We start from the raw sequence: 25,343 nt of genomic DNA, 5'->3' as shown, positions 1-25,343 counted from the left end.
ACTCCATGTATCATACAAAAGTTGCAAAAAGTATTGCCTTCGTTCCGTGCGTTTTGCTGAGAAATCTTATTTTTATACTTACGTTGTATCGAAGAGAAACTGTACAGCGTCAAAATGGCGGCCGTGTTGCCAAAACATTCATTTCAGCGAACGTAAAAATGAAAATAAGTTAAAACATGATGGAGGTAGAAACTTTTCCGGCTTATGCTGCCTTTCAAAAGCAATTAAGAACTCTTTGTTTAAAGGAATTCCCATGTGGAGCTGGAAATTGGGTAACTTTACATTTATTTTCGTTAAAAAAAAGCCACAACAGCACGAGCAACTTTCATTCAGAAGAATCAGCATACCAATACAACTACATTATACATTAAAACCGTAACTAATCTACTACTTGTACATGTCTTCAAAATCAGTGAACCAGATAAAGATATTTCAATATTGAAAATAAATATTATTTATATGGTCAATTGCTCTAAATTCGTCAGGGACCAGTTTTCGTCATGTTTACAATTTTGCTTATATCTCATGAACTAATGGATGATTTCATACAGAGTGTCGTCTTCCAAAGCAGATTTGATCAAGGAAGATTTGTCATGCTTAAAAAAGATTGTGAGCTATAGCCAAGTGATTTTATAATAACAATGTAGCAATATACCCAAAAATGAAGGTATTTTCTTAAGTCCATTTTAAATGAAACTTTAAAACACTACTGTCAGCGTTAGACTGTCCACGTGCATTGATCAGCAGTATGTCAACAAAGCAACGGAAGTCACTTGTCTGATTATGTGATTCATAGACCAGATTTTGGTTTATTACAAATTATTTTGGCGATTCAACTTACCCGAAATTTTGGTACGGTACTGTTGAAAACAACGTTTTTCTATGTATACAGAAGTGTTCGCCAATTTCCATGACCAAGAGGTTTAAAGACTTTAAATCGACGTAACAACAAGTAATTTTACAACACTACCGTCAGCGTTATTCCCGGTTCATAGGCGTCTCGCATGGTGTTTAGTAATGTAAAGAGACAGTCACAAATTCTTCTTACATGTAAATCCTTGGACTAATATAGCAATATCAGGAGTCGAATCACAATTTTTCAGAAATCTGAAGTGTCAAAACATATGGCAGATAGGCATTGCTTCAAACTCAAGAGTCAAATTTGATATTTGGCAGTCATAAACATACTTTCAGGGTTCTACTGAATGACCTGTACGCCATCAAAGACATACAAGACCCTTATACTACAATTGTGGGTATTTTAGTTGGGAGCCAATTTTGGAACAGTCCACGTGCATTGATCAGCAGTATGTCAACAAAGCAACGGAAGTCACTTGTCTGATTATGTGATTCATAGACCAGATTTTGGTTTATTACAAATTATTTTGGCGATTCAACTTACCCGAAATTTTGGTACGGTACTGTTGAAAACAACGTTTTTCTATGTATACAGAAGTGTTCGCCAATTTCCATGACCAAGAGGTTTAAAGACTTTAAATCGACGTAACAACAAGTAATTTTACAACACTACCGTCAGCGTTATTCCCGGTTCATAGACGTCTCGCATGGTGTTTAGTAATGTAAAGAGACAGTCACAAATTCTTCTTACATGTAAATCCTTGGACTAATATAGCAATATCAGGAGTCGAATCACAATTTTTCAGAAATCTGAAGTGTCAAAACATATGGCAGATAGGCATTGCTTCAAACTCAAGAGTCAAATTTGATATTTGGCAGTCATAAACATACTTTCAGGGTTCTACTGAATGACCTGTACGCCATCAAAGACATACAAGACCCTTATACTACAATTGTGGGTATTTTAGTTGGGAGCCAATTTTGGAACAGTCCACGTGCATTGATCAGCAGTATGTCAACAAAGCAACGGAAGTCACTTGTCTGATTATGTGATTCATAGACCAGATTTTGGTTTATTACAAATTATTTTGGCGATTCAACTTACCCGAAATTTTGGTACGGTACTGTTGAAAACAACGTTTTTCTATGTATACAGAAGTGTTCGCCACTTTCCATGACCAAGAGGTTTAAAGACTTTAAATCGACGTAACAACAAGTAATTTTACAACACTACCGTCAGCGTTATTCCCGGTTCATAGGCGTCTCGCATGGTGTTTAGTAATGTAAAGAGACAGTCACAAATTCTTCTTACATGTAAATCCTTGGACTAATATAGCAATATCAGGAGTCGAATCACAATTTTTCAGAAATCTGAAGTGTCAAAACATATGGCAGATAGGCATTGCTTCAAACTCAAGAGTCAAATTTGATATTTGGCAGTCATAAACATACTTTCAGGGTTCTACTGAATGACCTGTACGCCATCAAAGACATACAAGACCCTTATACTACAATTGTGGGTATTTTAGTTGGGAGCCAATTTTGGAACAGGAGAGGAGAAAATGTAGTTGGCAGACCCTGATTTGAACTTGGGCCCTTTGAACAGTTGCTGAAAAAAAGGGACCCTTTAAAAGGAAGACTCAAAGATGGATGCCTTCTTTTTATTGAACTGTCTAATTCATTGGTCAACCTATTGCTCCTCCTGCAAAAATTTTACAGTTATTATTTATCTTGCTTGACCTAAAAAAGCGGAAACAAGATTATAATGTCAAAAATAGATGTAACAGCTTATAGAATAAATTGCTTTGGCTAGCAGAACGATATGATATATATTTACCATTGATATCTTTATTATGTTTTTTTCAGAGGGAAACAAAGGCAAAAAGTATTCAGCAGCTGAAAGCAAGTGAAAATGTAGATTCCAAATATTCTATTACGCTGAAAGGTACATAATAAAAAATGTTACAATGGCATGGCGCTAGAATATTTTGTATGTAGTAGCCTGTATCAATTTTCTGTTAGATTATCAAATTTTGATTAAATCATCACAAATCCTTTAAGAATAAAATGAGCATAAAAAGTGGCAAGTCAAAATGAAATTTGTCACAATAAATTCAAATACATAGATAGTCTCATATTTATTAGATATACCGTAAATTGGGACATTTTGGCAGCGGGGAAAATTTGGCGTTTTTTTTATCAAAATAGGGTGGTAAAATTTTGATGCATTAAAATCTAGCGTTTCCCTATGTGATGTAAATTTTGGGGACATAACTTGATTTGATCAAAAGCAAATAAATCTGAAGACTTACTTTATCTATACACATAGATCTTGCAACAATTAAAAAACTGATTAGTTTTGAAGCCTTATTGATTATAAAGACAACCTTCTGAAATATTTTTTTTTTAATGAAAGTGATTAATAATGACATATCTAATTATATTTGCACAAAAAAAGACTTGCACAGGTAACTTTTTTCCGGTTGACAGTACATACCTAAAATGTGTTTATGTAACATGATTAAGTAATTTACCCGAAAGTATATATTCATGTACCTAATAAATGACATGTTGATGTATCGATAGTTATATACAGACAAATAAATACATAGCCAGATTTTGGTGTGTTAAAATTTGGCGCTTCCATGCCAAACACCAAATAAGCCAAAATATGACCACATCCAAAATATCCCAATTTACGGTAGATAATTTCCAGTACATGATATAATAGTTCTTCTTCACTGGACTCAGTAAATCAATTAATTAGTTGAGAAACGTTCATATTTCACATATTTATACTATATCTTTCCAAGTTTCATCAAATCTATTTTTGAAATGGTTTATGTTGGATGCTGATACGTACTACATACATCTGAAAGAATGTGTAAGAATTGTAGTACAAATAATTACAAAATCAAACTTACAGATTATGGTGCTCAACATGAGAAGACAGAGACTCTGGAGGAGTATGTCGGCTCTAAATATTCCCCATGGCACCTGGACTACAGCTGGAGTTCGGAGGCGAAAGGCTTACGTGAAATAGCTGTGAAGTCACCATGGCTTCTGGATGATAACTTCATCATGAACCATTTTCAGACATTAAGAATTGTAGATAAAGGTGTGACAGAAGTTGATGGTGACTTGCTACGCTTTAGGAATCTTAACGAGCTGACACTTAGTGCTAACCACCTCGTTACTGTTAACACTAAATATTTACCATCAAATCTCAAGGTAAGAGGATCTTTTTTATCTCAAACATCTGATAATACTGATTTAACCAATTTATATGTAGATCAAACCTATGTATCATCTACTTTCAGACATTATTTTATCATTATCAGTTGAAAATTACACAAATAAATATTACTTAATTGATAGTTTTTACCAGTTTTGCTGAAGGACAATTTTTAGTATAACATTCTTATTTCAAATTCGCCATATTTGATTAAAAAATTTGATTAAAAATTCAGTGTCCCTCAAATACAAACTGGAAATATAAATTAAAATTTGTGGCTTTGTGCAAAAAGTTTACGAAAGGTCTAATTTTGTCACATAACATTTTCAATCGTATTTAAGTACCCTGGAAGCATGTAGGTTGTACTGTAAGTTAAAACACATGATATATATATTTATATTCAGTTCATGTTACATAAATCCTTCTACGCCTCATTTATAACTTTCTCACCGCTAGGTATTGGAGTTGTGTGCCAATAAGATCAGTGATTTGTCTGCTCTCTGTGTACGGCCTCCTCCGTCAATGATACACTTGGGTCTCGGCTTCAACAAAATATCCTTTATGGGAGACTACCTTACCGGAGATTACTGGTAAGTCAATAAATCATCCACCAAGGAAGATAACCTTACCGGAGATTACTGGGCCGTTTTCGTTTATTCAGAACAACCGGTTGGACCGTTTGTTAAAGTCATTATTTCAAGTATAAATCTTGACGGACCTGCAGTTTTTAATACAGGCCTGTGAGGGCTTTGTCAAGGCTCGTCTGAAAACAATATCAAATCATCAGGTCCGTCTTTAAGTCATAAACGAATAATTTGGTCCAACCAATCAAACCGTATAATTGAAAACGGCCCTGGTAAGTCAATAAACTATCCACTAAGTTAGATAACTTATTACGGTTTGACTGGTTGGTCCTAGTTGTTTGTCTTTGAATCAATGATCTCTACTTGATCAACATAATATAGAGTGACTCTTTTCAATTCAGACTAAGCATGGTGTTGATAGATGTATGGGGATATATAGTTCTGCCACTTTCAACTACCATCTCGTCATTAATGCTCAATAATATAGTTTAATCTGTTGTTATGATTACATAGCCAAAGAAGACACTTGAATTCTACAATATCTACAAGGCTCTGTCACCTCTACATTTTAACGTTTATCCATATTCTTGACAAAGCGCACGTGTCACCAGAATTTCAGTGGTGTAGGGAGGGCAGCAAGATTATGGAGCTGTATTGATGCCTCTCCACAAGTCTTCAGAGTTACAATGAGGTCAACAACCTATGAATAATGACTGATCTGGTGATTTTATATTGTTTTCAGAAGAGCCATGACGAAGTCCCCATATGGTCCATATGGTCCATCAGGATTTATGCTTAAAATAATAAACGGTCCAACCTGTCAACTGTATGAACAAAACCTGGCTGGAAATAACCTCTTTGGCTGTCTGGCTTAAAAAAATCAGTTATTATGATTTATAAATATTTGTTTTATTTCTTGTTTGACACATTTGTTGTTTTTAGGCCTCAGCTGTTGTCCCTAGATTTGAGTCATAATAATCTCACTGACCTTCTAGATGTAGTTAGGAAACTCGGGACACTACCAAAGTTACGGAACCTCATACTGCAGGGAAACCCTCTGTCGGTAAGTGTAACTTCAAATTCAATTTTGTTTATCAGGAACTTTTTCTATGGCTTGAAAATTTAGTTTATGAGCCCATAAGGGAAAATTGGTGTTGTTGTTTGTAACAGCATAATTGAATTTCATTAGAAAAAAAATGTTTCTCTACACACACAATTTTGTGTTAAATTCCATAACATAAAAAAAAAATCTATTCAAGTTAATCCTTAAATATAGACATGCTCCTGATAATACACTAAAAATGTTACGCAGCAGAGAGATTGTACAAAAAATGTATGAAACACATATGACATATTTTACCTTTCTTCATTGCTTAGGTTTAATACACATGTATAGGTACCCATATTTATTTCTTTAATCTACCAGCCTTGATGCTGTCGGTAGGTGCATTTGTTATTTATATAAACCAATACCATTTTAACTATAGGGACAATAAACAAACAATCTATAAATCTAAATGTAAAGCCTTTGTACTGTTGTTAAACAGCTGATTGCTGGTTACCGTGGTTACACAATCGACAGTATGAGGAAATTGAGTGTTCTTGATGACATCATGATATCAGCTGACGAACGCCATCACTACAAAGGCTTGGCTAAGAGGAGAGGTATAGTGTGGAGCTCTATTATCTTGATAACAACTAATATTTTTGCATATAAGAGTTATATGCCATTGAAGTAGGTATTGATTGTGATTGAATAGGGCGTTAGAATTGTACCTGCTGCCAGCCTGCCCTATTGTATCATCATAAAAGGTGACTAAATTTAGGATCTTATCATTTCTCTTCTTCCTAACTGACTTTATCCTTCCTAATGCCTCCCTTGGCACTGTTTCACTTTTGGCCTTGAGTTCAGCATTTCCCCCTGTGAGGAAGGCTCTGGGTTCTACCCCCTGGCCCAGACACACCAAAGTCTTTAAAAGTGGTAGTTTCTGCACCTTCTTAGCGCTCAGCATAATGGGAGTGGAACGACTGGTTCGCCCGTTGTCAGTATAATGTGACCGGGTGGGGTGTGTTGCTTGGTGTCTTCGGCGGCATGCTTCAGTAACAGTTCCACTATACAAGAAGACACAACACGAACATACCCCCAAAACACGCACTTCCCACATACATGCAACACGCAGCATACATGGGAGGCCGTCCTTACATGACCATAGCTGTTAATAGGACGTTAATTAATCAAACAAACAAACAAAAAGTGATTGGATATTTTGTGAGTGAATTTTACAATTTTATTATTATTTTTTATATTGAAGAATACATTCTGGACGAAGCCAAGGTCACACTTCAGGTCAGCTACATCAAAGGTCTGCCTGTCCCTGAGGAGGTCAAGGTCAGTATACAGTGGGAGGTCATGCTATAGACTTAGAAAAGGTCAAGGTCGGTATACTGTGGGAGGTCATGTTATAGACTTAGAAAAAGGCCAAGGTCAGTATACAGTGGGAGGTCATGTTATAGACTTTCTAAAGGTCAAGGTCATTAGATAGTGGAAGGTCATGTTATAGACTTAGTAAAGGTTAAGGTCAGTAGATGGAGGGAGGTCATATTATAGACTTATTAAAGGTCAAGATCAAAATAAAGTGCCAGTTTTGGGAGGCCATCTGGTCATAAATCAAAAGGTCAAGGTCAGTAGATAGTGGGAGTGTATCATGTTATTAGTCTTAGAAAAGCTCCAAGACAAATGATCTGATCGTTTATCTAATATTTTGTTTGATATTAGTTGGACATTTGTTCCTGTTATGGTTGTCAATTCAAATATATAGTTACATTTATTTTGGAGCTAAGACATAGCACTCTAAAAGATAATCATTTACTCCTGCTAATGTCAATCATACATTGAACAAGCTGCTCTCTGATCAATAATATTATTTTATGATATTGTACATAGAAATTTGTTTAAATCACATGATACCTTGATGACATTCTTTCTTTACAGAACCCAGATGAACAGCCTGAATTCCCAATCATCGAGAGGAAATACTATGTGCAATTTATGTTCTTGCATGATACTGCAGGCAAAGGAGATGTACTGGAAGTCTCCCACGATGACCTGGGAGAGTTATCTCCCCTTCCTGGCGAGGAACAATCTGTCTATTCAGAAGAAGCGGTGAGTGATAAGATAATGATTTCCAGTATATATATACAATATGAGGTGTGATGCATGTATCACACCAATTTGATAGACAGCTGGCGAGACGTAGATTCTTTCTTGTATTTCTTGATTGTACAATACATTAGTCTAAAATTTCTGTTTTTGTCTTTGTTTAAAGCATTCTTAAACTGTTTAAAACTTTCCTAATAAATCATTTTTATTTTGTATGTTGATAGAAATATAAAACTATAATGGCAAATGTTTCTCCAATTAGAATGATCAGAAATGGATTCTGCTTAACACTGAACAATTTTTTTTTTCTGCATCAACAAATGATATTGATGATGATCAATGCGAATGTAATGTGATTTGGACACAATTCCAACCCAATCAACTAAACTCATATTACCGTATTTCATGTTGATATGTATCATAAGACAAGGTATCTTAAAATCATCTAAACTCACATTATTATTTCATGTTTTCATATGTATCATGAGACAAGGTATGATAAAGCATTTTACAAATTTCGGATTGTTTAAAACTTTCCAATTTGATTGTATTATAAACCTCCGACATAGTTCTATAATCACACATTGTTAACTAGGTATGGAGGAGTCCTGATCCAGATAATTTTTTCTCTGATGAGGTTGGTTTGGAAATTTCTCTTGAGTCTGAGATGGTGAACAAAGAAAACTAAAAGCTTTTTAACCAGAAACTTTTAATGCTTAATTTAAAGAACTTACTGAATGGAGAATGTTATCTTCTGTGTTTTTTATCAATTGAAGATTAACACGTCAGAAAACTGTATTAACTCTCCATGTTAATGTGGAATTAATTACCGTGTACTCTTAGATAACATGTTAGTAATTAACAGTATGAAAAAAAAGTTTTGTCTGTTTTGTTAGGGTTAACTTTGATAAGTCTCACAGCTTAAACTGTGATGAATTAATCAACACTTATCTCTGAAATTTGTCATGCTTGATACATTTGATGGATATATTCGCTCTGGTATTATCTTGTTTTTGATGATACCGCTAGGTAAACATTATATTTTCAGTAGAGTTATACCTTCGTATACATTTCTGTTTGGATAATTTGAATTTTGATCGAATAACAGTCCACAAAACAACTTGAAATTGGTAGTGAACCAAAAAAGTTGATTTTGATAAAAACTTAGAAATAAAACTGTACTGAGGTGATATATTGGCTAAGCATTTTTATATTAAATCTATCATTAACAAGTCCTACATCTTGGCCATGAGCTTTGAGAATCATGTAAGTCATAGCTTGTTGATTTTCTCTTGGAAACCATGATTCGTTCGTCACCAAAACCAGGCACAGCTGTAGATTACCAATTAGAAATCAAAGACTAACAACCAAAATTTAGAAACAAAAAGTCTAGGATTTGCTTTTGTTCTTCACTCATACACCCCTGTAGACACCTTTGAGCTCTTCTGATTCAAAGACTGGAATAGTTCATTATGAATTTTCAGGGTGAATGGGTTATTGTGAGTGCCGGGATTTTGAAGACTAATGACTGTGTTGTATGACATGTGTGTGAAGTTTTTTTTATTGTTGGTTGTCGTTGATATCTGTTGATGGATTTGCTTTGTAGACAAAAGCTCGCCAAAGGGTAACATTTTCTCCCTTTTTGTTGAGTGTTTCTTTCTCTTCCTGTGTGGTGTTTTTTTATAATTTAAGAAACATGATCGTTATTGAATATTGATCTTTGAAATTTAAATCTTGTTTTTGCTATTGTTTTCTCAATTAAATAAAAAACGTATTAAAACAAATAAAAAACATGATAAATTTGATTTCAATAAGTAATAAACTGTTAACTGGATGTAAAATGAAATATTGAAATAAAAACAGAAATTTACCATAGATGTACGTTCCTCCTCTGCTGATGACTCACTTTATTCACTTAAATCATGCACAAAGTCACGTTTTTTTTGTGAATTTTATTTCAGGGGAAAAAATTGGTAATCACCCTATTTCACTGTTTGAATTCTCTTTCACAATATTTTTAATGTGTTTTTTTTTTTTTAATATTTCATTTGTTGTCATAATTTTCTGATTTTTCTCAACACAATATAGTTTTTTAGTATATTACTATTGATATTTTTCAAACTTAGCTTTATTATGCTATCTGCTGTCTGTGATCTTTTTTGATAGTTTTGTAGATGTATTGATGTAGGTACCTTTTTAGGGTATACCATATAGATACTTCTGAGACAGTAATTCAATGGTTGTTATAGTAGAACAGGGTGAAACTGTTTAAATAAGCTACCTACACTTCAGCACACTTTCTCTCTACACAGGGGTTCAAATCGACTTAGTGGGTTAGGTTTAAATTCTCTCTACACAGGGGTTCAAATCGACTTAGTGGTTTAGGTTTAAATTCTCTCTACACAGGGGTTCAAATCGACTTAGTGGGTTAGGTTTAAATTCTCTCTACACAGGGGTTCAAATCGACTTAGTGGGTTAGGTTTAAATTCTCTCTACACAGGGGTTCAAATCGACTTAGTGGGTTAGGTTTAAATTCTCTCTACACAGGGGTTCAAATCGACTTAGTGGGTTAGGTTTAAATTCTCTCTACACAGGGGTTCAAATCGACTTAGTGGGTTAGGTTTAAATTCTCTCTACACAGGGGTTCAAATCGACTTAGTGGGTTAGGTTTAAATTCTCTCTACACAGGGGTTCAAATCGACTTAGTGGGTTAGGTTTAAATTCTCTCTACACAGGGGTTCAAATCGACTTAGTGGGTTAGGTTTAAATTCTCTCTACACAGGGGTTCAAATCGACTTAGTGGGTTAGGTTTTAATTCTCTCTACACATGGGTTCAAATCGACTTAGTGGGTTAGGTTTAAATTCTCTCTACACAGGGGTTCAAATCGACTTAGTGGGTTAGGTTTAAATTCTCTCTACACAGGGGTTCAAATCGACTTAGTGGGTTAGGTTTAAATTCTCTCTACACAGGGGTTCAAATCGACTTAGTGGGTTAGGTTTAGTATTAGTGGGTTAGGTTTAAATTCTCTCTAGACGGGTTCAAATTGACTTAGTGGGTTAGGTTTAAATTCTCTCTACACAGGGGTTCAAATCGACTTAGGGGGTTAGGTTTAAATTCTCTCTACACAGGGGTTCAAATCGACTTAGTGGGTTAGGTTTAAATTCTCTCTACACAGGGGTTCAAATCGACTTAGTGGGTTTAGGTTTAAATTCTCTCTCTACACAGGGGTTCAAATCGACTTAGTGGGTTAGGTTTAAATTCTCTCTACACAGGGGTTCAAATCGACTTAGTGGGTTAGGTTTAAATTCTCTCTACACAGGGGTTCAAATCGACTTAGTGGGTTAGGTTTAAATTCTCTCTACACAGGGGTTCAAATCGACTTAGTGGGTTAGGTTTAAATTCTCTCTACACAGGGGTTCAAATCGACTTAGTGGGTTAGGTTTAAATTCTCTCTACACAGGGTTCAAATCGACTTAGTGGGTTAGGTTTAAATTCTCTCTACACAGGGTTCAAATCGACTTAGTGGGTTAGGTTTAAATTCTCTCTACACAGGTTCAAATCGACTTAGTGGGTTAGGTTTAAATTCTCTCTACACAGGGGTTCAAATCGACTTAGTGGGTTAGGTTTAAATTCTCTCTACACAGGGGTTCAAATCTTCTACACAGGGTTCAAATAGTGTGGGTTAGGTTTAAATTCTCTCTACACAGGGGTTTAAATCACTTAGTGGGTTAGTGTTTTTAAATTCTCTCTACACAGGGGTTCAAATCGACTTAGTGGGTTAGGTTTAAATTCTCTCTACACAGGGGTTCAAATCGACTTAGTGGGTTAGGTTTAAATTCTCTCTACACAGGGGTTCAAATCGACTTAGTGGGTTAGGTTTAAATTCTCTCTACACAGGGGTTCAAATCGACTTAGTGGGTTAGGTTTAAATTCTCTCTACACAGGGGTTCAAATCGACTTAGTGGTTAGTTTAATTCTCCACACAGGTTCAAATCGACTTAGTGGGTTAGTTTAAATTCTCTCTACACAGGGTTCAAATCGACTTAGTGGGTTAGGTTTAAATTCTCTCTACACAGGGGTTCAAATCGACTTAGTGGGTTAGGTTTAAATTCTCTCTACACAGGGGTCATCGACTTAGTGGGTTAGGTTTAATTCTCTCACACAGGGGTTCAAATCGACTTAGTGGGTTTAGGTTTAAATTCTCTCTACACAGGGGTTCAAATCGACTTAGTGGGTTAGGTTTAAATTCTCTCTACACAGGGGTTCAAATCGACTTAGTGGGTTAGGTTTAAATTCTCTCTACACACAGGGGTTCAAATCGACTTAGTGGGTTAGGTTTAAATTCTCTCTACACAGGGGTTCAAATCGACTTAGTGGGTTAGGTTTAGATTCTCTCTACACAAGGGTTCAAATCGACTTAGTGGGTTAGGTTTAAATTCTCTCTACACAAGGGGTTCAAATCAACTTAGTGGGTTAGGTTTTAAATTCTCTCTACACACAGGGTTCAAATCGACTTAGTGGGTTAGGTTTAAATTCTCTCTACACAGGGTTCAAATCACTTAGTGGGTTAGGTTTAAATTCTCTCACAATTCAAATCGACTTAGTGGGTTAGGTTTAAATTCTCTCTACACAGGGGTTCAAATCGACTTAGTGGGTTAGGTTTCTTCTACACAGGGGTTCAAATCGATTAGTGGTTAGTTTAATTCTCTCTACACAGGGGTTCAAATCGACTTAGTGGGTTAGGTTTAATTCTCTCTACACAGGGTTCAAATCGACTTAGTGGGTTAGGTTTAAATTCTCTCTACACAGGGGTTCAAATCGACTTTGGTTAGGTTTAATTCTTTACAGGGTTCAATGAGGTTTAAATTCTCTCTACACAGGGGTTCAAATCGACTTAGTGGGTTAGGTTTAGGTCAAATCGACTCTCTCTACACAGGGTTCAAATCGACTTAGTGGGTTAGTTTAGATTCTCTCTACACAAGGGTTCAAATCGACTTAGTGGGTTAGGTTAATTCTTCTAACACAACGTACACAAAAATCACTTATGGGTTAGGCTTAGACAAACCGTACAAAAATTCCTCACCTCTGGACTACAGTGGCTAAGTGGTTAGGGTGTCTGATGTTATGTCACTAACTCTTGGTCATAAGGCTGAATGAAGTCTGGCAGCCCTACCTCTGCCATCAAAACCTGACACTGGTTTTAACTGACCGTATAACACAAAAAAAGTAAATAGATAAATCTGTGCATCAGCTGTTTCGGGGATGTCAATGTATATCATTTTAGGAGCCACAGTGGCAGAGTGATTAAGGTGTCCTGATACAATACCACCATCCCTCCACCCTTTTTGTAACATCATCTTTGATTGGCTAAGTCTAAACTTAAGACAGACATAAGATTGTTTCATGATCCTAGAACCAAGTGTGGTGGCAGAATTAGGAATGTGCACCAATGTCAGGTATGTCATTGACATCATCACCCAGCTGTATCATACAATGACAGACATTTTCATCATCTTAATCAATAACATGATGTCTAATTCGTTAACATTTGCTGGTGTAGATATTACTGCTAGTCGTGGATATGTAAGTATTGATGTCCCCACATATGTAGATTACATTTTAAACAATAGTTTTAGCACGTCTCAGTGTTAATGATTGATATTGCAGACTTGCTGACAAGGTGCAGAAATATTGCTGATGCTGAAATTTGACAATATCCTATCTTTACAATTAGAGTAATATTTTCTGTATACTAGTTGCCATTCTTTTTTTTCTTTTTTTTTTTTTTTGCTTACATTTTTTCATTGTTCTTTTTTTTGTTATGTTTAATCATTGTATTGATGACATTAATTCGAGAATAAAAGCATAGCTAATTTGTAAATAGGAAACTAAGTCGTAATAAAAACTATGTTGTAAAAATGACATAACAAAGTCGTTAATTGAGATATTAGGTCTTAATAACATTATAGCTAAGTCTTTAGTACTAGATACTAAATCGTTAAAGCAACATTTTTCTTCAATGTCACCGTAGCATTATTTCAAGTTTTGATATGGTCCCACCGTCCCGCCGACTAATGAGTTTTTAGGTACATGACATTGTTCATGACCTACATGACTTGGGTACATGACTCTTTAGGTACATGTACATGTATATGATATTTTCATAGTAATATGCCCTGATAACATGATAGTTAGATATTAGTATCTACAGCATGTCATATACTACATGTAGATCTTCAGTACCTTGTGTCTGTGTTTTCATTAATTAGGTAGTATGCTGTCTGGTATTTGTAAAATGTTAATATGATTATATTCACAACTAATTACAGATCAGTGCTCTTATGTCAGATGATCCAGAGGAAAACTCGACTCCAGCTGAGGCAGCTAAAAATGTTAACTTCACAGCTGAACCTGAGGTTGTCATAGCAAGAGATCCCACAGAGACAGGTGATTGGATATTATATCAAGGTTATAGGTCAAAGCTAGGGTTCACAGGTTAGAGCGGTCAGTAATTTATAGGTCGAAAGAGTTCACAGGTTATTGGTCAAGTGGGCAGTAGATGGAAGATCACATTGAATTGATAGTTTAGAGAGAGAATATATATGAGAGGTCAGCACCACAGGGGTCAATAAACTATTTGTCTCACAGAACTAGGCCAGTAAAATATAGGTCAAAATTAATAATTGGTCACAGGTATTTGTAGTTCAGAGGCCTCAAAAAATTGGTTGAGTACATATAAGGTCACACGGCTGGTAAGTTAACGATCATAAGGCCTGTGGGTTGTAAGTCATAGGGTCTGTATTTCAGAGGCTAATTTATTTTAAAGTTTAAAAACCATGGTTTCGGTCACTAGAGTTATTGGGGCTGAACTGTATTACCCCCCTTTAATTTGCTTCTGTATGACTTTGTAGCTACGGAACAGGAGAAGGAGTCACCGGCCAAATCGTCCACGCCGAAGTGTGAGGAGCAGGAAAAGGCAGAGGAGGAGACTCAGGAACTACAGCTAGAAGCCATTAAACTAGGGGGCGCCACTTGGGCTGAGGAGGTGGAGATTGATGCGTCACAGCTTGTTGTCCGAGATGAACTTCTCGATCTCCGTAATTTCTTTAAGCAAGGCATGCAGTTTTCTGTCGTGGAAGAAATGGTAAGTCACATGGGTCCTGTTTAATGATTTAAGTACAAAATACAACATACGTGATGTACTATGAATAGTAGGGACTTTGTTGTTGCTTAGGCCAAAAAAAAATAATATGTCTGTTTAGGGTTACCCGATCGACCCTAAGTTGTTACCCTCGACTCTAATTATTTTTCTCACTTTTCTACGAAAAAAAAAATTAAAAGTCAGAATTTTGATCTCAGTTTCCGGTTCCGGCCGTTATTCTAGAGTGAAAGATACTAAAAAAAAAAAAAAATCCTCCCGACCTACTGACTTTATTTTCTCCAATGTAACCCTAAACTGACCTTTTTTTTTTGCCTTATAATTAATAACCATATGGCTAGTAATTTTCTTTGGGTATGATAATTTCACAATTTTGTTGTTGGACATTGTTTTTGGTCAAAAAATCTGATTGATAACAAGCCATAGCTAATAAAAGTAGATAATGTACTAGCTTCTGATTAGACAGATTTTGAAATTTTGATTCATTAATAAAATCTAATTTCTGCATTTTTATGTTAAAATTGCAAGATTTCCAACCCATAAAAATAACTGGCTATTCGGTATATGGTAAAAAGTGTTGCTTGTCTATGGTAAAATTTGATAGCTTCTGTGTTCACAGGTTGCTTGATATATTATATGTCATTTGCTTATTGTAAACTGCAGTATTTTCTGTGTATCAAAGTCAAATTATAATATACAATGTAAATGTCTTTCATATTTTGTTAATCAATAATAACAATAAAATTATAGAAATTCACTCGCTTATTGTAAGCTGGTTATATTTGTAAAACAACGGTACTTGTAATGATGTGGAATTCACCTGCTTATTGTAAATGTATTGTTCCACCAGTTAAAACTGTAATGTGTTGTCAGTGTTTTATGGTAAATTACCTTGCAGACCTTACTAGAACCAGTTCAGTCCCCTAATTTTCCCGGGTCAGCATCGTCCCGAGGGTCACGAAGCTCTCGGAACTCCCGGGGGTCGCGACCTTCGCTCCAATCCTCTGGCAGCAGAAAGGTTCATGTTTTGCTGTGTGGCTCACCTAGATTGTATATAGATTATGGCTCACAGTTATATAGATTTACCGTAGAAATATTCTAGTATTTTGTGTGCTCGAATTCACTTGTAAAAGTGAGTTTGTGTTTTGTTACAGTAGTCAAAATTATCTTTGTTTGTCTATTAAATTCAATTTGTTTGGTTCAAGTGTGGTTATTTCAAAAGTCCCCAATATTATTAGTTTATCGTGAATACTTTACCGATCACCACTTCGAAAATAATATCAAATTATAGCATTACATGGTAAGCTTATAAGTTTGCGATTCTACAAAATTATCAATCTTGTTTTAAATTTTCATTTTGAAAAAAAAAAAAAAAAAACGTTTCCAAAAGGTAGTGGGCCTTTAATGTTTTACCAATCTTTTTATTAATGCATCATTGCTAACCAAAGTTCACTGTCGCTCAAGCGTAGTTCATCAATTTATTTACATATATTAGTTATACTACTTTTACTTGTGTTTATACAAATTACGGTGAGCTATCCAATCCCATGCATGGTCTGCTAGTTTGTTTAAATATTATACATTTGTTTTGTTTTTCAGATTTACTTTTCGTTTTTGTGTCTGGCTGTAGGAAAGTTTTATCTTTAAATCTTGACTAAAGTGTTCCCTTGAAGATTTATTGCTTAAAACCTTATGTCTAATGTTTTACTTTTTGCTGGCATTGACCAACCAATAATGAAACTGATTTTGGTTTTATTTTTTCATTTTTGGTTTTATTTTTTCATTTTTTTTTAGTAAGTCAGATCATGATGATGACATCATTAAAATGTTTTATTTCTGGTCCATCGCTTCATAGACAACAAAGTGCAACCAATGTAAATTGAGTTATAACAAGAATTAAATTATATTGTATTACCTTGATTTAGATTTGTATGAGGGATGTCATATATAGATGATGTAAAAGATGTTCACTCTACTGGAACCCCTGGTTCCATTATCCTAGTCCTATGTTGGTGTGTCCATGTAACTCTTTGATACAGCTGAATTTCCTTTTGTCATGTTTGATGTACATTTCCTGTGTGACACTGTTATTTATTGTGTCAGATTGTGTACCTAGTTGAACAAAGAATTCTGTATTGTACCTTACAGACAGAACTTTTCCCACAATCCCCTGTGGGCACTCCCGTCTCCCAGTCACAGAAATCAACATCATCTGCTAAAAAGGTTCTGTTTCCACAGAGATCTCGCTTTACTTTTGTGATGGAGTTGTGTGGACAATTTTGTTGCTTTATTTTTTGTGTAGATGGTCTCTTTGTGATGTTGTTTTGGTGTAGAGGTGGACATTTTCTGTGGTAGTTTTGGACTGCTTAACAGACGACAGTTTGATCATTAATATGATGTGTTCTTTATTTTAGATGTTGCTTATTTTGCTTGTATTAATTAATCTGCCTCTGTGCTGATCTATATCTAGATTTGGTTTTAGATTATACATTTAGTTAGTATCAACAAACATCTGTTGTTTTGTTCATTTTAAAGGGAAAGAATGTTTTGGTTTTTTAAAATTCTGGATGACATAAAATTTGAATTACTTGAGGAGATTAAAAATATCCTTATATTTAGGCTAAATAATTTTCTATCTTTTTGGCATTTTCTGAGAAGTTAAATGCATGTACATTGTATCCTTTTAAAAAAATCCAATGGACTTTTGGTGATATTTTTTTCAAAATGGGTTTAATTCTTTCCTACTTAAAGTGATGTTGAAACTTTTATACAGTAGTTGGTTGATTTTAGCTCCTTATACCAATTTTCAAATATTCCAAACATTCCTGTCCAATGTTTTAAGACATTTGCAGATGAATGTTATGAACAATTATTAAATTTTATCTTATTTTATCTGTTTACTGGCTTTTCAATACCATATTCCCTGTTCAAGTCACATTTAGAACATACATTTGTTCACACACATATCTCTTCACATGCGATGTTTATAATCAACCAATAGAGCCTATAAGAGGAGTTTTTCAGATCAAAACTTGAAGCTAAAGAAAAATGTATACTTACTAAGCATTCATTGAGAAACAGGCTACCATATTCATCATAATTAGCGCACCTTTCCCTATAAGGGCCCCTTCACTAAAAAGGAGCTGAAATTATATAATCACCCCACTCCCATAGGTTTAGCAATGTTTTACATAATGCCTATTACATCAACATCATATCACATTAAATTGTGAGTCTTTCACACATGAATCACAACGTAGTAGTGTGTCTCAATGGATACAGTGACAGATTCATGTGCAATGAGTTAAAATATGGTTGACCTTTTAGAGGTTTTCTGTGCACAAGTTACATTTTGGATGTCTTATAAGCGTCCCCCTTTGTCATTTAAGATCCTTGGAAGCTAATTACGACAAATACAGTAAATAAATTGACAGAATATCTGTGACCTGAACAGGGTGAAGGGTGAAGGTCGTTGAGGCTAAGGTGTGGAGTGAGCTAGCTAACATTCTGCTAATTACAGGTGATGTGTTTCCCTAAAGAAGATTCACAGTGTAGCACACCAACCAAAAAGGAAAAAGAAAAAGACAAGAAAAAGGACAAAAAAGATGACAAAGCTAAAGTAAGACAGGGGTCAAAGGTCATTTACAAGGTTTAGGAGACTGCAGTTATAAATCAATCAATCAACTGTATATATACAATAATTAGAGTATAATATTCATCACATTTGTATAAGGATCTGCTGAATATCTTGTAACGAGTTGAATATTCTATTGATCATGGCAGATCTGGTAAATCTATTTAAAGTGGAAACACCTTGAGTTATATTAAAGATTACAAGTATTTTGACTTGAAGCTGCAGAGAGGTAAGTATATATGTATACAGTATGTGATATTGATATTTGGTGATTGGTTTTACTTACATTTTTTTACTCTGTGCATGTGTTATAAATACTGAATATATACATTATTACATAATAAGTTATATCTTATTGTTGTATAGGTCAATTTCAGATGATAATTATAACAGTTAGATAATTGTTAATAATGGATGTTTATATGAAAAAAGTCATAGAATATTGTCATGTTTTCAGGCTGTTGCACAATTAAAAAAATATTATAAAAGGTTTTGCAGATATATTGAAAGAACTTGATGAAAACTATAAACGATTGAAGTTATAATGCGTACATTAGACCATCTGTATTTCTGACATTCTAAATGTCCAGATAGCAAATTTTCCTGACTGTCGATTTCCAAATTCTGGCTACCTAAATAGTCAATAATAAGACATTTCTATTTGTTTTCAGGATAATCAGATCAGATCATTGCTAGTCCACTGTATAGTATTTATCTAAAATGATCAATATATCAAACTTGTGTTTACATGTTATTGTTTTAATATTACAGCTACTGTATCATGTAATCTGTAATGTATAGTATACTGCAAACCCACTTATTTAAGTATGAAATTAAATTGTCCAAGACAATAGAAATCCCTGACAATTGCACTTATGAAATGTTATAAACAATTATAGTAGGGCACATGTGAATTTCTGTTTGTAAGTCTGTAAAATAATGAAATTAAATCATATTGAAAAAAAGTTATTACCATATTCAACCTTAAGTGCACCCTATCCCTTTTGTAGCCTCAATTTCACTAACTTTGAATTTTTATTTTTATTGAATACAGACTGAACCATAAATACCATATATTGTATTTTTTTTTTTTAAGGATTAACATGAATAGATTTTTTATGTTATGGAGATATAACACAAAAATCAGAGTTTACTCTAAAAAAAACCCCGCAAAACGGTTTTCATTTTGGGACTCTTTTGTCTATGAAATTATTACGCCGCCATCTCAGCCAATCAGAAGTAACGTTACAAACGGTGACGTCATTTTTTCCTTTATGGGCTGATAAAGTAAATTTTTAAGCCAATGAAAATGCTCGTAATAAGCAAAATTGAATTATTCACTTATGTGATGGCCTACTTTCTGCAACAACTTTGTGAAAGCTGGTCTAAATTTTCTGGTTAATATAAAAGATTTTCATCATCAGGGAGGTGGTGGAAAAGATGACAAAAAGAAAAAAGGGAAGAAGGAGCCAGAGGTGGAAATGAAACGTATGCCACCGACCTATACCACCCTGGCCACGTGGCATCAGCCACTGGAGGAGTTTCTGGAGGGAGAGTACCAGATGACCGCTGTCTATACACAGGGAGGTGTTGAACCAGCGTCCACTATCAAAAGTGTCGACACAGACAAAAAGGTGGGTTACCTCATCAGCCTACAAATCATTAAGTCTGAAAGCAAATCGGAATTATAGTAACTAGATAATAGAATATGAACATGGTTAGAGTCGTATATTAATTACAATATCAGTTTAAGCCAATGGAACTTCTGAAATGTGAATAATTATTTGTGTTTGAAATTTTTTTTTGAAGTTTTGAAGCATATCAATGTACTAAAATCTTTATGTGTATATTGGAGAACTTAAAAGATCTCCCAGGGAAATCTAAACATTCCGACGGTAAGTCTATTATTATTGTCTACAGTTTTTTTGTGTAGTAAAAGTTCTTTCTGATTTGTATTTATATGATAATTATGACACGGTTAACTTTATTTGAAATACATTGTTAGACAACAATACAAGGTAAGTGTTTTATACGCTTCCAGATATCTTACATTAATTCATGACAAACAAAACTCATGATAAAAAACTATAAGCCATTATCTGGTTTTACGTATCAGATGTGATGATTCTGTTTTGCGTTACCACTTTAAAGGAAGATGAGGAGGAAGAAGAGGAGATTGATGAATCGATGAGTGATGATGAAGTATGATCTATATAACTGTGTAATCCCATTAGATACGGCGCTAACACCAACAGCTTAGACTACTGTGTGACTGTATACTGCATGATCACCATACTGTACAACATTATAAACATTCCGAGTGTCGAGCCAATATATATAATGTCACCAGTTGTATTGAAGATTTTGCTGGACACGTCTTTGCTTATGTCAGTATACTTATTATAGTATACTGACGTTTTATTATTGTACATTTATTGTGTGGATGTATCATTTTTGTGTGAATTTGGCACAGTATATCTTCAATATGTATACAAAAAAGGTCTCTTTTTCCAAAGTTTCGGCTCCCTAGCTTTTTGGAGGAAATTTTTTGCAGTTTTGGCAAGTGATTTAAATATATCTGTGATTTTCACAGCTCCAATGTATATGATATAAGTAAGAGATTCTGTTTTATTTCAAATAACAAGAATTGGACAAAGCTATACATGAATTCAATATTTCAATCCACACTCTTTCTGGAAAAGGTTAGAAATATACTCATAATTCCTGATAGCAAGATTTACCTGTTTGATATTTAGAATCTAGTTAACTTTATTTACCGAGGGTAGGTAGGTGATTTTTCTACCAGGCTACAAATATATTTCTATGATTAAGTAATAACTCAATTAATTTCAAAATATCATCATTAATATCCCACTTTAAGGATGTGAATGGTCAGTAAGTCTGCTACTAGCTTTTCTACTATTTGTTACACACAGGGTATTACTATAAAGGATGTTGGTTAGCACTGTATATTCATTTCAAACTCAAAGATTCATTGATCAGAAAATAAAATATAGGGACATTTAATTGATATAAATGAAAACCTTTAAAGAAAAGCCTAACATTAAAAACAATACAGACTCTAATAATAATTTAAAAGCACTAAATAAATTGTTGTATGCATGCAGACATGTGTAGGGTGCATGAAAATTATCAGATTGTTGAAAATACCTGCTAATATCTGGATTAATATTACTTCTAGCTTTCTTAAAATACTATCAAAGCAACACTAAATTTGACACCATATTGTAATATTTCATGAGCATTGTACTTTAATCAAAGAGTCATTGTACCAGGTATTATAATCAAAGAGTATGAAGTACATTTTAGGGTTTACACTGGGTGTTCCATCAATGGGGTTTTTCTTGGATAAAATGGGGTCCTCTAATATAATTGGAAGGCTTCCAGAAAAAGGTGGGGTCTTTTTCATTTTCTATGCTTAAAAAGGATATGGGGACAGCTTCAACGCAAACCCTGCTGATTTACAATGTAAAGTGGCCTCCACCAATTGTAGGTCTCTTGACCACAAATTTTCATTTATATAGAACTCATGAAATGTTATAATTAATCTAAAATGTCCCTGGCTTCAGTACAGGATTATTTTCACTCATAGGGTATTATATAGCTCATCAGATAAGTATATTGTTTACAGTTACAATTTAACTTATGCAATGTTTTGTTCAACAATAAAAGTTGAGACATGTATGTAATATAAGCAAAACTGAGGTTGGGTGTTGCTCTATGTAATCTTCAACGGATGTCTCTGATGGCCTGTAAGTGGTAATTTTTCTTCTCCTGAAATATTTCTTCAGGTTGACTATAACCAAGTCCAGGGTTGGATATAACGATGGTGATAGTAACCCCTGGAGTATCGGGGATGGGTGTTGGGTAATCATAGTTTAAGGATTACTAGTAGGTCTATTGTAATTAGATTCTTTCTCTCTCCAGGCTGGTAAAAAGGATGACAAGAAGAAACCGAATTCTCCAAGGAAAAAAGACGAAGGCAAGGGAGGGAAAGGTAAAAAGAATTCAAATATATCATAGAATTATCTGCCCTTGGCATTAAATATTGCTTATTACACATCCATTTATTTAGATGTGAAAAACGTTTTTTTTTTTTTAACTCAATCTAATAAACAAATTACCATACAATGAATATACCTACCTACAAGGGCTGATAATTCAAAATAATGAAAAATAAGAACAGGGCTGTGACCTGGTATTAATTTCTTGATTTTGAAAGATAAACTTCGATATTTTACACAAAGTCTGGAAAAATTAACATACATAAAATAAAGTTTGTGGAAAAATTTTGCAGCTGTGTTCCAAACTTTTAGCAATAATTTCATCCTTGTGGAGATTTCCATGCCTCTAGTTAAGCTATGACAAACAACTTATCAATGACGACTATTTTCTCACCTTGACAGAGAGTAGGAAAAGCAGTGCAGCCAAGGGGGGTAAAGACGATAAGAAAGGGGGTAAGGGAGCTAAGGGAGCCCCTACTACAGTGGACGAGGAGGGAGATGAACCAGCCCCTCCTCCACCCCTTGAGGTAGAGATTACAGTCAAACTTCATCACTGGAAGACAGCACACGACTCGCTCAAGGACGAAGAGGAGAAAAACAGAGCTCTTCAACAACAGCAACAGGTGTAAATAAATACCCAGGGACTCAAACAATAACAGGTGTAAATAAATACCCAGGGACTCAGTAAATAAATACCCAGGAGCTCAAAAAAACAACAGGTGTAAATAAATACCCAGGGACCCAAGCAACAACAGCAACAGGTGTAATTAAATACCCAGGGACTCAAACAACAACAGCAACAGGTGCAAATAAATACCCAGGGACTCAAACAACAACAACAGGTGTAAATAAATACCCAGGGACTTAAAAACAGCAGCAGACGTAACTAACCACCCCTAGAGCTCAAACAACAAGTGTAACTATCTGTCCCAGGGACTACAACAACAGCAGTTACACCTGGTGCAAATAAACACTCGCAGAGAATATAATCTCTAGCAGTGAAAGTTAGTGCCAGCAATGTACAAAAGAAGCACAGAAGATTAGTTATCTTTGTGAAAATTGTGATTTGTTACTTCTTGTTACTTCTTTTTGGTCAAAGGAGAAATTCTAAAGATGTACCAGTTACATGTGAACTGCAAAGGATGAAGTTGGATGTGGATTAATTTTAACATTTATCTCCTAGACTGGACATCTTCACTGTGTTTCATGTTCTATAGTTACAGTTAAGGTTGAAGATATTGTGTTTCTATCTCCTTTTAAACATAGAAAGGGTTTATTTAAGGAAAAGGAAATAAACGTCGGAGCTAATATATTTATATATTGTTAACTTGATACTATTTATACAAACCAATGTGATAATACTATATGTTTTGATATTGGCCTAATTTGTGTCGTACCATTATGTACGTGTGTGTTGCATGAGTAAAGTCAATGTAGACGTACATTCTTGTAAGTTCTGCTCTATCTATTAGTCGTTTGTTCTACAGTATTGAACAAATTTTAAGGTGCGATTGTTATTGAGCAAAGGTTCAATTTGTTTCCCTTGAAACTATGATCTTATATACATCTGTACAAGTGTATTCAGATCAAAGTTTACATAACTGGCTGTGTTTTCACTCGAATTGTTTATTCGGTCAGGTACTGACTTTCAGAGCTCTTGGTATCTGTAGTATTCTTTGTTTCTGTGATAGAGAATGTAACAGTAACAAACAGACATACAAATGTTATTTCCTGAACAAAACAAACAGTCTAACCATGTTAAGGCAAGGTTGGCGTTACCATGGTAACTTTTTGAGCTGTCCAAGTACACATGAATTAAGTTTACTTGTTAAAAGCTTTGTCAGACCAATATAATACTTTGAATTAAACACAAACCTTTTTTAGTTATACAAGTTCACTTTAACAAGTTCATCTGTGTTTGTTTTCTTGTATAATTATATTTTTAGAACTTTACAAACTGAATTCCTTCAGAGGCAATTTTCTCAAGTCATTTCAACAGAATACTACAAGCGAACTTATATTCTCGCTTGATATTTTTACCTCATTTCTCACAACAATGAGATTTAAAAGTAGCTAAGAAGCCGTTTTATTCACACTAGCCATTTAACATTACGGTCAAACGTCCAGCAGTGCAATGTGGTCAAATAAAGTAAAACCTGCTCGTTAGCAACCATCTCTGTATAAAGACCACCTGGTACCGATTTCTCGAAACAAAAGTGTAAATTTAAGTCAAATTAGTTTTTCTCCTTATGCAACTTAAATAAAAACTTAAGACTTAAGTCAGGTTTGTTTTGAGAAATTGGGGCCTGGTTATTAATTAACAAAACTTTTTTCGGGTCCCAAATGACAAATTCCAACACAATACAACCTGTGTGTAAGGATCACCTGGCTATAGGAACAATCTATTCCGTCCCTGGGGTGATCTTTATAGACAGGTTTGACTGTACATGTATTTCAAAATTATATAAAGCAGAAAATAAAATTGCCACAAACATAAGTTGGTTTACAGAATTTCAATGTGAAGTTTTTTTTCTTAATGTGATATATATAAAGATCTGTGATACACTGCTTATATTGAGGCTTTTAATAGATTAACTTTTTACAATCATATTGATGCCAAATAACTTTTTGTATCCATGGAAATAAACTGTGACATTAATCATATTACCGATAAGTGTTTGTTCTTT

General features: G+C 34.5%; 1 protein-coding gene across 6 annotated transcripts; it reads left to right on the top strand.

Annotated features, from left to right (window-relative positions):
- The first annotated feature begins 93 nt into the window (after window positions 1-93).
- LOC138331943 (leucine-rich repeat-containing protein 43-like) lies at window positions 94-25,320 on the top strand. 6 transcript variants are annotated; one of them, XM_069279832.1, is made up of 17 exons: window positions 94-272; window positions 2,725-2,803; window positions 3,785-4,089; window positions 4,550-4,683; window positions 5,620-5,740; window positions 6,225-6,342; window positions 6,990-7,066; window positions 7,670-7,840; window positions 8,433-8,474; window positions 9,444-9,461; window positions 14,168-14,285; window positions 14,750-14,982; window positions 18,518-18,616; window positions 20,056-20,265; window positions 20,783-20,833; window positions 22,580-22,649; window positions 23,059-25,320. In XM_069279832.1, exons 1-17 carry the CDS (start codon window positions 177-179, stop codon window positions 23,283-23,285), a joined length of 2,169 nt encoding a protein of 722 aa, XP_069135933.1. In that variant the 5' UTR covers window positions 94-176; the 3' UTR covers window positions 23,286-25,320. The 6 variants fall into 6 exon arrangements, with proteins under 6 accessions (XP_069135933.1, XP_069135935.1, XP_069135936.1 ...); XM_069279834.1 differs by lacking the exon at window positions 18,518-18,616 and adding an exon at window positions 17,146-17,220; XM_069279835.1 differs by lacking the exon at window positions 8,433-8,474.
- Window positions 25,321-25,343: the final 23 nt, after the last annotated feature.

This window comes from Argopecten irradians, chromosome 9 (genome assembly GCF_041381155.1).
Source record: "Argopecten irradians isolate NY chromosome 9, Ai_NY, whole genome shotgun sequence".
In the NCBI taxonomy this organism is placed as follows: domain Eukaryota; kingdom Metazoa; phylum Mollusca; class Bivalvia; order Pectinida; family Pectinidae; genus Argopecten; species Argopecten irradians.
Note: the sequence above shows the minus strand (reverse complement) of the source record. Positions and strands in the feature narration are given on the sequence as shown.